The sequence below is a fragment of the Ostrinia furnacalis genome, unplaced genomic scaffold, assembly GCF_004193835.3.
Source record: "Ostrinia furnacalis isolate ACB-3 unplaced genomic scaffold, ASM419383v2 OfSCF3432, whole genome shotgun sequence".
NCBI lineage: Eukaryota > Metazoa > Arthropoda > Insecta > Lepidoptera > Crambidae > Ostrinia > Ostrinia furnacalis.
Genome location: NW_021133671.1, coordinates 144,573 through 161,482, shown reverse-complemented (window position 1 = coordinate 161,482; position 16,910 = coordinate 144,573). Strand labels below are relative to the sequence as shown.

General features: G+C 33.5%; 2 protein-coding genes across 3 annotated transcripts; one reads left to right on the top strand and one right to left on the bottom strand.

Annotated features, from left to right (window-relative positions):
* The first annotated feature begins 1,801 nt into the window (after positions 1-1,801).
* On the top strand, positions 1,802-3,414 carry LOC114357815 (uncharacterized). The gene is made up of 4 exons (XM_028311597.1): positions 1,802-2,110; positions 2,309-2,626; positions 2,740-2,869; positions 3,184-3,414. The coding sequence occupies exons 1-4, from the start codon at positions 1,821-1,823 to the stop codon at positions 3,412-3,414; spliced, it is 969 nt and encodes a 322-aa protein (XP_028167398.1). The 5' UTR covers positions 1,802-1,820.
* A 1,540-nt stretch (positions 3,415-4,954) lies between these two features.
* On the bottom strand, positions 4,955-14,633 carry LOC114357816 (xanthine dehydrogenase/oxidase-like). 2 transcript variants are annotated; one of them, XM_028311598.1, is made up of 17 exons: positions 14,498-14,633; positions 12,546-12,703; positions 12,022-12,182; positions 11,454-11,833; positions 11,142-11,362; positions 10,806-10,908; positions 10,330-10,460; positions 9,791-10,081; positions 9,442-9,603; positions 9,186-9,314; positions 8,599-9,083; positions 8,326-8,509; positions 8,006-8,201; positions 7,135-7,904; positions 6,692-6,884; positions 5,260-5,373; positions 4,955-5,170 (listed from the first exon to the last, which is right to left on the bottom strand). In XM_028311598.1, the coding sequence occupies exons 1-17, from the start codon at positions 14,538-14,540 to the stop codon at positions 5,100-5,102; spliced, it is 3,792 nt and encodes a 1,263-aa protein (XP_028167399.1). In that variant the 5' UTR covers positions 14,541-14,633; the 3' UTR covers positions 4,955-5,099. The 2 variants fall into 2 exon arrangements, 1 of the variants encoding a protein (XP_028167399.1); XR_003656334.1 differs by lacking the exon at positions 4,955-5,170 and having other exon boundaries at positions 5,293-5,373; positions 7,131-7,904.
* Between the last annotated feature and the right edge of the window lie 2,277 nt (positions 14,634-16,910).

The window sequence follows — 16,910 nt, the reverse complement described above, 5'->3', positions numbered from 1 at the left end:
AGTAGTTATTTGTGTACCTAGCTAGAGCAGATCAACAAAACAGTAAACTCGGATTGGACCCCAAATTGATATGAATTAATTGTTTCCACTCTGGAACTGCCTACATTGTGGTTCACTTTGAATGGAAAAACGTGAATTTTTCAGAAGGATAATGATGTTTTGAAGTTCAGACCGTAATATATGAGTTCATCATCATTGCTCACGATATACTCCCCAATGTAATAACGAGATTTTCATGAATAATTTCCATGTAGGTAAGTATCGCTCTGTGAAGAAACGTTTAAAACGATTATGCCAGTTTTAAACAAAGACTGTTTCAACAAGAACTCAAAGCAATAGGGCATTATAAAAACGTTTTTTTTTTCAGTATCAATTTGTAAAATAATGAGATCGTAACGTATAAATGGCACAATAGGTATTTAGTTGGGTGGAACCAATTAGACGAAGCAGCTTCTCCGTCGTATAAACATTTCTGCACTACTTCTACATTGCACAGATGTATTTACTTAACGGTATCAACACCACATGTTGTCATTTGTACATAAAATAATATGTTTCTATAACATTGCATCGATAAATTTTTTCTTAGTACATAAAGAACAATGTAAATGTTTTATTTTACTAGCCTTTTCATGACTCATTACAATGTCTACTAGGTACTTACAATAATTTATATAATATTAATAACCATGAACACGTATTTTGCATTTTCTTTATTTTCAAAGTTTTTATTTACTAAGAAAATAATTTAAATTAGAGTCACCTTTATAATTAAAAAAGGCAACAAAGAACAATTTTGTATGGTATTAACTAAATTAAATTAGTAAGTAGGTAAATAAAAAGTTTAATTCAGTAACTACCATACAAATTGATGCTGCTCGCTTTAAGACATCTTAACTATTCAAATAACTATCTAACTACAGATATTATTGAAAAAACCTGAATAATTACTTTAATTATTGAAGCCACGATAGCTGGAGGTGAAGGCGTTGGAACTCGCACTAAGCCCCTGAAGACCGCGGGTTCGTGCGCCGCCACCGCTCGACTAATGGTGAGCTCAATTGTAGCACAAGCAGTTAGCTACTAAGCTGAACATGCTAACTAGGGGCATAAAAAAATACATGCTAGTAAAATTCAACGTAGGACTTTTGCAGGTCCTATTCTCGTTAAGCATTTCGTCCTATCGTACGAATCTAAAACGCCCTTTACGCGTACCTACCTAAACCCTTGCATCTGGGCATCTGTGAGGGATGTCGGCGACAAACGACCAACATAAATTAGGGACTTACACCCGGTTCGGAACAAGCCTGCTATAGGTATGAAGGATACATCGAACGGTTACCTTGGATTTATGGGGCTTCGGGAATAAGGTCAGGACGACATGAGACCTTTATTTGCGCAAAGACTTTAGGCAGGATGATGAAAATAGGTATGTTTACCTGATTATGTAACTAACATGAGTAATCGTGAAAAACTTTGGTCGATTAGGTACTTTTAGTTTCCGATCATCCACTAGACCTCTTCCCGTTAACCACTAGTAGTACGACATAAACACATTTCTACGGCTACTACTCATATATATAATTCGCCATCATCATCATCATGATCAGCTACAGGACGTCCACTGCTGAACATAGGCCTTCCCTTATGATTTCCATAGAATATTGAATTGGATGAGTGCTGTTGTATAGATAACGTATTCACTAAATAAAAGTTTATCAATCTTTTTGCTCTACAAAAAGGTTCCAACGCCTCCTTTTTAAACCACTGTCAAGTCCTAATGACATCCTTGTCAAGAATTTCGGCCATGTCTCACGACAATGCCACGCTATTTTTATTTATTGTGTTTACTACTTGCCATGAATGGGGCATTTTGTTATGATTATATATCTGATAGAAACTCGCAGAACAATCACGGGAGACGATTAAGCAAAAAGTTTAGGAACCAAAAGGCAGGTGACAAGCGATTCGTTCACAAAAATCGTCCGGAATATGAAATGGCTGAAGAAAAAGAGCCCTTGGCACAAATCGACGTAGCCAGCTTTATACAGAAGCCGGACGAGTATTCCATTGATGAAAATTTTCCTTATGAACTTGAAAATAAGGGAAGGTATGTGAGATTTATGAATAGTTAGGATGATCGTAAACAGACTACAAGTTGTCATGATATCTGGTTTACCACTAGTCCACGGAGAAATATACCTAAAAACTCGAGTCATCATTATTGCGCCGCATTCTCAAATACAAAATTAGCATAATAAATTAAACGTTGTACGTATTTCTAAATGCCTATTATAAAATATTTCAGGAATCCAAAGTTGAAGCACGAAAACGACTACGGATCTTTATTGGGATATAACTCGGAAGGGTACATTATGAAGAATACCAACAGAGGCCCGTATTATTTGAACTCCAATTCAGATAGCTCGTTCGATTTAGGCCCCAACCCACTTCGCATAAAAGACCCGTTTAATTCGCGTCATTCGAATTTAGATTCTATGTCGCTGTATGGGCTGGGTAACGAAAAGTTTGCGAAGGATTCGGAAAACAAGGCCTATTCAAACAATTACAAGAACGATTTATATGAGACGAACTCTAATCTCATTCATAATCCTGAAAAGAAGTGGTAAGTGGGACTTTAATTCTTATTTCAAATGGGTAATTTTACTTAACTCTAAATATGTTGTTCCCAAAATTGTTTCCACTTAGACTCTAAAATAATTTGCGCCATTTTTTCAGCATAAGGAAATATATGAAGTTCCCGTTTTTTTCCCATAATAAAACCGCCACGACTAAACCCAAGAAAGAGAAGAAGAGAAAAGTATTCTGCTTCAACTGCTCTAAGAAAGAAAAATCAAAAGATCAGAGTGTAAGTATCGTGATTCGTGAAGCAGCACTAGTGTATTAGTAGTTTAACCCGGTCGCACAAACCGCGTAAATATTTATTTCTATTGTGTCTCGATTCGCGGGGCTTGAAGGGCTACATATTAACAATTTAAGTTGCCACAGTCTTTTTTGTATTTATGTGATGGTTCCATACAAGAATATTAAATAAAAAATACAAAATAATGAACAAATAAAAGAAGAGAAAAGATTTGAGTACGTAATATACTACACATACATTAACTTAGACATTGTGTATTTAGCTCTATAGATACTAAAGTACTCATTAATACTTTTCAGAATGACCCTAAAGAAACAGGAAAGGAATACAATCTAGAAACACTTAACAAGATTTCCATGAACGACCCATCTGACAATTTAGAAAATCTTAAAACTAAATCAACTAGAGGCAAAAGAGATGAACTATCAGACGCTAGTGATAGAGAAAGACAATTGAAGGAACTTGATGAGATACAGAGAAAAGTAGACAATTTGGAAATTACGTCATCATCATACCAAAAGGCTCCATAATTTTTTAATGTAATCCTATATAGTCAGTGATTTTGTTTTAGAAATAAATGTATTTAAGATTAACAAATCTTTTTTTTTTAATGCGTTTCTTTGTATGGGCGGGCGCCTTCAAATTAGTGCACAACTACATTTGATTCAATATCAATGTTTATACCTATGTTATCCTTGAAATTGTAACTATTATAATAGCCATTGAAGCTACCTATTTGAGGTTCTGTGCTCTATTTCTAGGCAGATCATACAAACCTCGTTTTATTCATCTCAACCACTTCACTTCTAGATCCACAGGACATAATAAATATAATAATAAGCTTGACAGGGCAGAGGCACCTTCGATATTACTGCAATGCATAGGGTTTAGGACATTGGGTCTGGGTGGTAGTTATGCCTGAATTATTTGAACCTAATTGATTAAATAACAAGTGGTTTCTAATAGTATGTCGACATAATTGTGAAAGCTTAATAATATTTTATTTGTTTACCTTAAGATATTTCAAGTGATGCTATTTCCAGAAGAAATTAAAAATTGTAAGCATTAGGCATCTCAAGGGTTACAATTTGTTATAGCCTGACCAGGAACATAAAAACCCTGGCATAGAGGCGCGTCAATTGCATTTGATAGTGCAACACTGAGTACAGTCGTACCTGTGTTAAATCAATAGGTTAAAACTTTATGTATCAGGATTTAGGATTACGGGCTAATTTTATATTTTCATAAATTAACAAAAAAAAATTATTATAGGTAACCTGGTTTAAATAAATTAAATGAAACCATCAATCGAGCTAGTAGGATTTATTTTATTATTCATCAATAATCAAATTCAGAACTTGAATATTCAACTGCAATGTCTGCTCATGAACGCTTGAAACTCGGTACTTCTTTCCCAATTCCATAAAATTCAACACTTAGAAAGTGACAAAAAAAATTAAAATAGGTAGTTGAAACAAACCACAGCTAATTTTCATAGTGGACTGTACTATACGATAAACATGTCAGTCAATTTGACAACCTTTGTCGGAAACATTATTCAATGAAAATATTGTACGAACCCTTAGTATTTCTCTTCGACAAATACTTTAACACATTGTGAACCACTTTTCTTTCACGACTATAAAAAGATTTTAGCAATTTAATTCACAAAATTAATTGCGCACATTTAAAATAAAGTTTGTTTACACTTTGATAATAGACTGACATGCAAGGTGACATGTCAATGAAGTTTTCAGTTACTGTTGCGATTAAAAGAAATTAGTACCATTAGTTTTCCGCAACATGGTGAGGGTTTTTATGTTCCTGGTCAGGCTATACTTCTCTACATCAAGATGTCAAATAGTATGCAAATATTTTGCAAATTAAAATTCAGACACCAATAATAAAATTGTGTCCATTAAAAATAGTAAGTTTAATCAACGCTTAAACATTTATTTTTGTAGGTAATTCATTTTGTATCTACAACTTTTCAACAAAATTGGCAAAACAAATCAAACATTAAAACTGAAAAAATAAGTATATTTTTTACTTAAAAAAAAAATGGAACCGTGCCCATTTTACTGCATTACAAAATTGCTTGGTTTTTACTGTAAGTACTATACATAATTTAAGTTTATAATAAACTTGCTACTTCTTATTACATACAACTTATTACCTACTTGCTAACGAAAAATTACATAAAATAACATTATTTTTACGAAAACTTAAAATCCGAAATTTTTGTCCCTGCCGCTAAGCAAACATTTTCTAACGAAAATGGTCCATCTGAAAAAAAAAATATTATGTAAGCCTCATAAAAACCCTTATTTATTTTAATGTACTAAGACAAAAGATCCAATAAGCCAATATAATACCTATTTCAAACCAAGTTGTAGTTGAGATTCCAGCATCGGATCTTGCTGATGTCATTGCTGCTCTTATAGCCAAAGGTACTGATACTGACACACACATCGGCGGTTCTCCAACAGCTGTAGATTTAAACCAAAAATCAGAAAAAGATCATAATTATAATTTGAAAACACGCAAACAGTAAGTACACTTCAGGCTTTGCCACACTGGATGTGTTCTGCGGGCAGTGGTCAGGTCAAAGTGAACGCGCCCGCATCATACAGGGTAGGTATCCCAAATTAGCTCGTCACACTGACACTGGAGGTAGCTGAGTCTAAGACGCATCGAATAAGCTTAATCTGTCCATAGAAAAGTTTTTTAAGTTTTAAGATAATATGACCAATTTTATTTATTCATTTCCATAGAAAAGTTTGTTAATTTTTTAAATATGATAATATGACTCATATTAGTTATTTTTAAAAATTGACTTAATATACTTGTTAGATGCGTCTTAAGCTCATTTACCTCTGGTGTCACTGTGATGTGCAAATTTCGGGACATCCTGTACATTGTAGGTCTCGATACATTTTATAGCCTGACCAGGAACATAAAAACCCTCGCCATGTTGCGGAAATCTAATGGTACTAATTTCTTTCAATGGCAACAATAACTAAAAACTTCATTGACATGTCACCTTGCATGTCAGTCTATTGCTGTCAAAGTGTAAACAAACTTTATTTTAAATGTGCGCAATTGATTTTGTGAATAAAATTGCTAAAATCTTTTTATAGTCGTGAAAGAAAAGTGGTTCACAATGTGATAAAGTATTTGTCGAAGAGAAATACCAAGGGTTCGGACAATATTTTCATTGAATAATGTTTCCAACAAAGGTTGTCAAATTGACTGACATGTTTATCGTATAGTACAGTCCACTATGAAAATTAGCTGTGTTGTTTGTTTGTTTGTTTCAACTACCTATTTTAAAGTTTTTTGTCACTTTCTAAGTGTTGAATTTTATGGAATTGGGAAAGAAGTACCGAGTTTGAAGCGTTCATGAGCAGACATTGCAGTTGAATATTCAAGTTCTGAATTTGATTATTGATGAATAATAAAATAAATCCTACTAGCTCGATTGATGGTTTCATTTAATTTATTTAAACCAGGTTACCTACAATAATATGTTTTTGTTAATTTATGAAAATATTAAATTAGCCCGTAATCCTGAATCCTGATACATAAAGTTAGCCTATTAATTTAACACAGGTACGACTGTACTCAGTGTTGCACTATCAAATGCAATTGATGCGCCTCTATGCCAGGGTTTTTATGTTCCTGGTCAGGCTATATTATGTATTATACATTTTTATTAGATATTATAGCAGTCACGTATAAAGATACATGAATGCTGCCCGTAGAACGCACCCAGTGTGACAAACCCCTTCATTAAATAAACGCTACCTTTCGATCCGAAAATAATTGTTTCGCCATAAGAGTTCTTTCTGAAGTAAACCCTAAAGTCTTGCGGTATATCTCTGGCTTGCGGTACGTGATAGTTCCAAGTTCGGTCAGTTAATATTTCTCCAGTATCTGAATTGTATTCTAATTTTTCCGTGACCCAATATCCTAGACCCATGATAAAAGCACCCTCTATCTGCAAAAATATAATAATATTATATGATTGCAATTTAAATTATTAATGAAAGAAAGAAAAGAGTAATTACAGCTGTAAGACTATTTACTGAATGTGTTTGGCTTTTGCTTTGTGTTTATATGATATTTCTATTGACAAAGCCATATGTTGTTCTAACAGTTGGCGACATATTCAGTCATCAAGCGATTTCACTAACAAAGTGAATACTCTGACACGTTGACGACTGTTTAATAAATAGGTACCTACTTACTTGACCAATATCAATTTCAGGACTAACACTGTGGCCAACATCTTGTACAACATCCACTCGTAAAATTTCTCTTTCTCCTGTTAGTATATCCACTTCAACTTCCGCTAAACCAATCGCAAATATATTATATTCCAATTCGCTTTCAGAACCAGCAAATCCTTGTACTTGCAAGTTGACGTTCGAATCAAATGCTTTTTGAATGAGTTCTGCCCAAGTATAACCTGTTTCCATTTGCTCCCGAATTGGCTTCAATCTTTCTAATAATTCCAAACAACATTTACGAACACCAATAATTGCATATTGAGTAGTCAAGCTTCCGCCAGAAACTGACACATTTGGGGATATTGTGGTGCTATTTGGTTTAACTTGTATTTTGTCTAGTGGAAGATTTAAAAGATATGCACATACTTGTACAGCTTTAGTATTTATACCTTGACCCATTTCTATACCACCATGTGATATGATAACAGTGCCATCACCATGAAAAACTGATAATAATACATTAAAGTATCGAGGATTAGTTTGAACCCATTTTAAAAGGGAAGCTCGTAGACCCCTTTTCTTCCATCTATTCTCTGTATTAAATTTTTGTGTGGCTATTTGTCTTGTACTGTATTCGGCACGATCTTTTATAATGCTAAGTACATCCAATATGCCGGTAGAAGCCGATTCGTCCAAATTTAATAATCGGACTTCAAGTGGATCCAAGGACATTTCATATGATAAATGATCCATTATAACTTCCACTGTTGACACAGCTTCCAAATGACCTGTTAATGATTTTATTATTGTCAAACAATTGGTATTGTAACCAGATAATTATTATTTATCAGAAAAAAATCATATCCAAATAGGATAGCTAAATAATTACCTGGTGCTCTGAACCAAGAGTTTTTTGCAGTATCGGTAAGAGTATCGAAATTTCTGTATTTCCATCGTGACGGATTATAACAATTATTATATGAGCCTATAGCTAAGAAAGTTAAATTTTCATTAACCATAAATCCATGGTCTTCGAACGTATCTAAATTCATGTACTGAATTATTCCTTGGGAGTTAACCGCTACCTGCAAAAAGTATAAAGAACTTATTAACATTTTCGAAAGGTCTAAGAAAATAGTGCATAAAAAGATACTAATACTACGGTATCAGCACATTTTATTGCAAAATAAAAATAATTATTCAACTCACTTCGTAATCAGATGAACAAGGGAACCTTTTGCCTAAGGCTCTGGTTATCGAGGTTAAGGGCATAATGAGCCGACAGGGTCGGTTCAACTTATACGAAACGAGACTGCAAGCGACCGCAGAGAGTGTGTTTCGAGATATTTTCAATCCAAAAGAACCTCCTAATCGTCGTACATGAACATCAACCCTAGAATTATGATTTACTGTTGTTTATTAAACATGAATATTATAATAACTACATTTAATTAACAGATTTTTCTATTTATATTCCCATACCTGTTTTGTTCAATAGCTAAAGCTCTTGCTATCATTGACTGAGGTGCGTCCATCCACTGGGTTGTAGTATGAACTTCTAAGCCTTCTTCAGTTGGTTTTGTTATACAAACAATTGTCTCCATTGTTATATGAGCCTGTCCTCGGACTGTATAGTTAGCTTTAATGACTTTATCGACGTCGTTTCCTGTTTCCGTTGCATCAATTTCTTGCTTTAAACTGACTCTGCTGGAATCGTTTTTAGCAATTTTAACGTCAATAATCGGCTTTTCAACATTTTTGTATGTAACATCGACCATTTTAGCAATTCTATTAGCTATATGTTTCTTCTCAGCAGCAATCACACCAATGGGCTGGTTGAAGTATTTTATTTGCCCACTCGAAAACACTTCTTCGTTTGTTAAAGCAAAAGGATCTTCAGCGGGTGTAAATGAATTCAGTCCCGGTATATCTTTGGCAGAGTAGAATGCGATTGCTCCTGCTTGTTTCTAATAAACATAGAACGTTTTATTCAAACCTAACGATATGATTATCTATAAAATAAATAGCATAAATAGTATTTACTCTTTAAATAATACAAATAGTCTTACCAGAGCAAGACTTGGATCTATAGATACAATTTCACCAGTTGCTACTGTACTTAGTACGAGTGCTGCGTAGACCTCATGAGGATAGGTGGCGTGATCTTCTGTATATAAAGCCTCACCTGCACATTGAATCTGTAAAATTCAACACATTGTAGCCGTTTCAACATTAATTTTGTCTTTAAAACATCGACATTAATTATTATATTTAATTTTTAATTGAAAGTGAAGTCTTAAAACAATTTTATTAAAATATACCAACCAATGCCTCAATTTTTGGTATAGGCTGAGTAAGTGGGTACGTTGACGGATCAGTGTCGAATAGCTGTCGTGCCTGTGACACTGGCCTGGATTCAATCAGTTTTGATGCTCCTGATTGAAACCTGGGATTGATCAAGCTTGCAGGGCATAATGATAATAAACTCTGAAAACATTTTAAAGAAACTGTAAAATATAACACTGATAATGTTTAACAAACTAAATTACCGGAACGTAAACAGAACATAAAAAACAGGCGAGGTAAGAAATTGAAAAAAACATCCTCACCAAACGTTACGGTAAAAATTCAACCCTAATTCTTAATCACAAGTTAAACATAAAATATTTAGTACCTTGTAGAACAAAGCAAGAGCCAACTGCTTTCGGTATGCCACTGAAGGTTCACCAGGAATCGCTTCCACCTTGAGCTCTGTTTCCAACATTTTTAATGCGGACTGTAACGTATCATTTGTAAATAATTCCTTCTTGAATAAAATCAATTCTGTAGATTTAGCTCTCGTGAAACTAGGTGAGAGTCCACCGTAGACGATTCTTGATTCTAACACTTTGTTGTTAGAGGCTTGGTATTTATAAAGGAATCCAGCATTCACTACTGCATGCGCATTTTGAGCACGTGGCATTATCTACAAGATATACAAAATTAAATATGAATTAATGTCTTATCTGATTCCTTGAAGCAACTCTTAATAAGGATGTAAAATCATACAAAATTGAAATAAATATATCAGTTAATACGTTGATTATAGTAATGAAAATAATTTGAAGTTAAACGTAGGTGTTTCTGTAGAAGCTTCTAGGAGAGATAATCATTTTGACAGCTTATAAAGTGTATCTCATTTGACTGGCGGTGTTCAACCCTCGTATACCTTACCTTATATGTTACGACATTATACATTTCGTCATTGAACGGAGGAAAAAGTACATTTAAAATTACTTTTCCTTTCATGTCTGTATTTAGAAATTGCTGCATGGTCATTATTTTTGTTACTTTTGGAGAACACACTGAAATTGAAAATGACATCATGAATACTGTGAAAAATACACGGTGCTACTTTGCATCCTTGCCTTATTCACAGAGATAAAAGTAGCGAACAATACCTATTATTTTAGACAAACAAGAGACTCGCATAAAAAAAACACTAAGTTTTTAGTAAATTTGGTTTTGCTGTACAAATTGGAATAAACTATTTTTTTCTCGCACGTTCAACAGACGCAATTGGAATAAACCTAGTGAGCGTCAGTTTTTACAAAAGTGTAATAATGCAAAGTAACATCGTGTATATTGCCTCTATGTTGGTAAATCATTTTTAAATAAATTTCAAGACAGAAGAATCCAATTATTCTTACCTATTGTTACTTGCGCACCAACTGTTTCAAGTAATAGGTAAATATCTGACGGAAAATCATTGTGCTGATGTTTAATCATCAAATTGCCTCCAATAGTACCCAACTAGAAACAAAATGTAAATGAATATTTTAATAACTTTATCAATAGAATGACCTTCAAAGAAAAATGTAATTTGCTACAACCATTCATACTACCACTTAAAAAAGTGTTTATATAAACTTAATAATTGTTGTTGCATTGTAACTTTGTTCATAATTGTAATTTTTAAGTGTACATGTTGTAATGTAACAATGTTGGTAGACCTAATAAATAAATAAATAAATAAATAAACTTACATTTCGCACTGGAATATGTGCCACCAAATCCAGATGATCACGCAGAACTTTAAAATATTTAAAATAATTTTGTTGTGAAAGTTCGTCAAATATTTTTAGCAATGCTGTAAGAGTTGTGCCCGAACCACAAACTAAATTTTGATCTATTTCATATGTTTTTAGTTCTTGCACGTCACTTATATCGATAATCATATTTGGATATTCTTCTATAGGGTACGCACCTGAAAATTCAATAATAATAATATTGTTCTCAAATTAATAATTATCAAATGTTTGAATTATTATTTAAAGACTTTATTTTCATTGTCTTACCCTTTGCCGTATTTCCAGCCACGAGCATATAAGAATCTGTTCCTTTTGTTTTAAAAATATGAAAAATATCGTTAACATTTTGTACTCTGTACCAAGATTTGCCATCCTCCAAATGTATTTCTTGTATATTCAATTCATCTACATCATTGTGTGATACAACACACCAATCATCATCATGGCATTTATGTTTACAAATGATCCCTTTCTTCGTGCATATGTGCAGATCTTCTATATCATTAATATCTTGTGGTGCTGGAGCATCTTTAGCAAATGTTTTAAAAGCCTCAAGAATGGGCCGGTATCCAGTGCATCTACATATATTACTGCCTAAAGACTTTTCTATTTCAAGCATTGTTATATCCGGCTTACTTTCCAAGAGGCTAGAAGAAATTACATTAATGTGGTTTTAGTTTGTTTCAAGAATAAGGTTAATGAAATTTATTTAAATCTTCGTCTTTCAATCGAAATACGTCTAATGCTGGATAAATGCTGCCTTGCACTCCCCCTGACCCATTTACAACTACTTCGCTAGCTATTATCTTATTTTATTGTCTATTTACGTACTTACCTATACATAGACATAACCCATCCTGGAGAGCAATGCCCACACTGTGTGCCATTATGTTTCGCCAGAACCTTCTGAATTGGATGGTACCCATTCAGCCTGTTTCCCAACTTTTCTATGGTTGTTATGTCCCAGTTCTGGCATGAAAGTATAGACACCATGCACTGTAAAATTAAGATTCGTTATTACATATCAGTGTCATTATCTGAGTTATCAGTAGATATGTAAGGTGTAATAAAAACTCACTAGTTTCTATTTCACTAATCATAGCATATTGCTCGGAAGACCATGTAGCCCTTTGTATACCTTGTTAAAGTAACCTACTTGTGGTTCTCAATAATTCCAGATTAGATCATAAATCGTTTTGTTCATGTCATACTAGACTGACAGATTCGGGATTCGATCCCACACCTGTATGATTCCGGTACACGAACTGCCCGGTTTCAGAGAGCCTCCAAATAAATAGGTTTTATTGAACATTTACAAAAAATTACAGTCTATATGAACAACAAAAAAAAAATAGGTACAGAATTCACAGCCTCCGGTGTGCAGCCTTCGCCTTTGACGACGCTGACGATGCAAGCTCCGCAGCCAGCCTCTAGACACATGTACTTAGTTCCGCGAAGACCCGCTCTGTTCCGCAGGAACTCGACCAACGTCATTTGGGAGTCCACATCGCAACCCACTGTGAAAAACAAATGACAGTCTTCTATAAACCATCTTCTGCATCTCGTCCCAAAACGCTGGTTTCACTGTTTTCCGCTGGTTGGACCGCTTGGTATTCATTCATACATAATGCTGTTAAATTCGAAGTTAGAAACCTATAATACAACGCATAATATGTACTTAAGATTCATGTTTACTTTGGAAAATAAACAATATTGAACGTGCACCTGGCAGATAACTGAATTTCAGCTCGTAATTTTTAAATGTACCTATGTAAATTAAAATGAGTTGGCAACTTAAATACATAGAATGGCAAGGTTAATTATAATTGTTTTTGCTAAAAGAAGCTTAGTTTTATCAGCGCCGAGAGATTGTATGTAAAGTGTTTGAAATTACTTAACTCTTTCATACTTTCGTCTTTATCATCTGGTATAAGCTATATTATGTAATTGTTTTTCTGAATAAAATAAAATTTAAAAAACTGTAATCAGTCAGGTAGATAAACATGAAAGTTTTTTTTTCAGGATTTTTTCCTTGCGAATGTTAACGTGTCTCCATGTAGCTTATCACATCAAGCTATAACATTTTGTTGCAAAATAGCCCATAAAAAACTACGTATATAATATGCTACAATGAAAGTAAATATTTTTTTACACATCAACCAAATAAAATAGTGAAAAATAAAATTTTACTACCTATCTATTAAGACCGCCAAATTATTATGTCATTTCTTTTGTGTATTTTTTCTTATCTTGTCTTGTGTATTCTATTTATCTACTTACAGAAGACCCCACGTCGAGCTAAGCTCTATGGCATCAGTGTTATCTAGTATATCTATAAAAGCGAACGGTCACTAACTGACTGACTGACCGACTTACTCACTTGTCACGAATACTCAGAAACTACAAATCACTCAGGAGTCTCAAATTTTTCATTGGGATTCCTTTCAGAACACTAATGCCCGATTTCACCATCAATCCCAAAATTTTAAGTGACCCCTATTTTAACACTTAACAGGTATTTGGTTTTCAAATGGGTCACTTTGATTGTGAAAACGGGCATAATTTAAGACTCTCACTAAGACGGGAATTTGCAAAATTCAACCTCTAATTGGGTAAAAATGGGGTCTACGCGTACGAAGTCGCGGGCGGCCGCTAGTTTATTTATTTAATTGATCACCAACAAGATTACATTGCAGCGTTCACAAAAATATGTTTAAAATACACTGGTCATCACAATCGACCTCCCGCGACAAGCACTTTCAAACTTATGCATCCCTACTTCCCACTAATATTGGCACCATTTAAAAGCCTAGTTCTAAACTTCATTTCATTAAAGGAAAGGTTTTTACCCCAAAAATGTGTCTGTAGAAGAATCCAGAGTCACTTCTTCAAAAAATAGGTAGTTACGCTTGAGCCAACTTTTATGCCTATAAAACTGTTAAGTTGGGATTAATCGCTATCCATCTGTTAAAGAGGACACGTGAGATCATTATTTGGTTTTATAACCATAAAGATTGGTTTAATTGATCCCAGAGGTGAGCCCAAAGTGAGGTCGTTTTTCAAGTCACATTTATTGTATAATTATGTTAATCGTTTAGAAATTAAATGCGTTTTTCTTTAAGGATATTTATTGGGCTTTCAAATAACACCAACATTGTTGGGGCACCATGATTGTGTCAGTAGAAACGAGTTTTCCTGTAAAATGTAGGTGAGCCGATTTTTGTGATGACCAGTGTATTATGAGATATTTTTGCAACACAAACGCATAATGTATTGTCATCTGTAAAATGTATCATAAAGTCAGTACATACCAGAATACGGCTTGCCATTTATCCTAAATTGTACTTTTTCCATGTCTTATTCGGACCAGTCGATAACAGTTACTGGCAAGAAACAGTTTACGAGATCTATTTATTATGAAAAAAATCCGCCCAGTGCAAGATACGTTCAGATGTAGTGCAACATTAGCACAATATGATACGAAGATATTAACATATTTTTTATTCTTGTTTGAAACAAAACAGAAAGTGTCTTTTAGCGCTCCTGCACACGACGCCGTCACCGCGCCGTCGCCGCGCCCCTACACTGTTCATACGCGCCGAGTAAAACCGCCGCCGCGCCGCCACTGCGCCGCCGTCAAAGCATAATTTCGCCAGCAGCGCGGCGGCGGCACGGCGGTGGCGCGGCAGCGGTCTTCACGCGGCGCGTATAAACAGTGCAAAAGCGCGGCGGCGGATATTAGAGCTTCATAGACTTAGCGTCGCTCAAAAATCAAGTGCCTAATTTTGAAAAAATAAATACGCCAATGTGTTCCTTTACCAAAAAGGAATATTTTATGTTATGTAACGTTTCTTGATAAAGTTATTATTTAATAAGTTATTGACAATTTCCTTTTTTTTTTGTATGGAGCTCAACATTTATTTTTATTTTATTCGTTATTCTTAAGCTTTCTTAAGAAATTGACTTTTGTATTATGTAATGCAACATATAAGCTATGTTATCACCAAGTGTCGCATTTCGGAAATCTTCGGAACATTGTCATTTTGGACTTTAAAATAAAAAAAAATAAAAAATTTAAATCACTGCCAAATTTTGTAAAAATAACTACGCCAATGTGTTCCTTTGCCAAAAAGGAATATTTTATGTTATGTAACTTTTCTTGATTAAGTTATTATTTAATAAGTTATTGACAATAATTACTTTTTTTTTGTATGGAGCTCAACATTTATTTTTATTTTATTCGTTATTCTTAAGCTTTCTTAAGAAATTGACTTTTGTATTATGTAATGCAACATATAAGCTATGTTATCACCAAGTGTCGCATTTCGGAAATCTTCGGAACATTGTCATTTTGGACTTTAAAATAAAAAAAAATAAAAAATTTAAATCACTGCCAAATTTTGTAAAAATAACTACGCCAATGTGTTCCTTTGCCAAAAAGGAATATTTTATGTTATGTAACTTTTCTTGATTAAGTTATTATTTAATAAGTTATTGACAATAATTACTTTTTTTTTGTATGGAGCTCAACATTTATTTTTATTTTATTCGTTATTCTTAAGCTTTCTTAAGAAATTGACTTTTGTATTATGTAATGCAACATATAAGCTATGTTATCACCAAGTGTCGCATTTCGGAAATCTTCGGAACATTGTCATTTTGGACTTTAAAATAAAAAAAAATAAAAAATTTAAATCACTGCCAAATTTTGTAAAAATAACTACGCCAATGTGTTCCTTTGCCAAAAAGGAATATTTTATGTTATGTAACTTTTCTTGATTAAGTTATTATTTAATAAGTTATTGACAATAATTACTTTTTTTTTGTATGGAGCTCAACATTTATTTTTATTTTATTCGTTATTCTTAAGCTTTCTTAAGAAATTGACTTTTGTATTATGTAATGCAACATATAAGCTATGTTATCACCAAGTGTCGCATTTCGGAAATCTTCGGAACATTGTCATTTTGGACTTTAAAATAAAAAAAAATAAAAAATTTAAATAAAAAAAAAGTAATTATTGTCAATAACTTATTAAATAATAACTTTATCAAGAAAAGTTTCATAACATAAAATATTTCTTTTTGGCAAAGGAACACATTGGCGTAGTTATTTTTACAAAATTTGGCAGTGATTTAAATTTTTTATTTTTATTTATTTTAAAGTCCAAAATGACAATGTTCCGAAGATTTCCGAAATGCGACACTTGGTGATAACATAGCTTATATGTTGCATTACATAATACAAAAGTCAATTTCTTAAGAAAGCTTGAGAATAACGAATAAAATAAAAATAAATGTTGAGCTCCATACAAAAAAAAAGGAAATTGTCAATAACTTGTTAAATAATAACTTTATCAAGAAACTTTACATAACATAAAATATTCCTTTTTGGTAAAGGAACACATTGGCATATTTATTTTTTCATAATTCGGCACTTGATTTTTGAGCGACCCTAAGTCTATGAAGCTCTAATATCAGCCCACCGTGCGGCGCGGCGGCGGCGTCGTGTCTCGTGTGCAGGAGCGCTAACATACAAATAGAGACATCTATTTGCTGACTGATTTGATACACTATTGCTCTAGCTAGAGGTCGTATTGAATATAATAATATCGTTATAACTTGAGCTTCGCCGTCTACTGCTAAACATGCCTCCCCCAGTGATTTCCAAAATCTAGACACGCAGTAGCGTGTCAAGCCAAGTTCAAATAACTGAACTGGCGAG

Coding starts and splice junctions, on each gene's coding strand:
- LOC114357816 (XM_028311598.1), bottom strand. CDS start 14,540: ATGGAAAAAGTACAATTTAGGATAAATGGCAAGCCGTATTCTG. Junction 11,834..12,021: donor TGGGTTATGTCTATGTATAG/GTAAGTACGTAA, acceptor AATTTCTTCTAG/CCTCTTGGAAAGTAAGCCGG. Junction 11,363..11,453: donor GGCTGGAAATACGGCAAAGG/GTAAGACAATGA, acceptor TTGAATTTTCAG/GTGCGTACCCTATAGAAGAA.
- LOC114357815 (XM_028311597.1), top strand. CDS start 1,821: ATGCCACGCTATTTTTATTTATTGTGTTTACTACTTGCCATGAATGGG. Junction 2,111..2,308: donor GAACTTGAAAATAAGGGAAG/GTATGTGAGATT, acceptor AAAATATTTCAG/GAATCCAAAGTTGAAGCACG. Junction 2,870..3,183: donor AAAAATCAAAAGATCAGAGT/GTAAGTATCGTG, acceptor AATACTTTTCAG/AATGACCCTAAAGAAACAGG.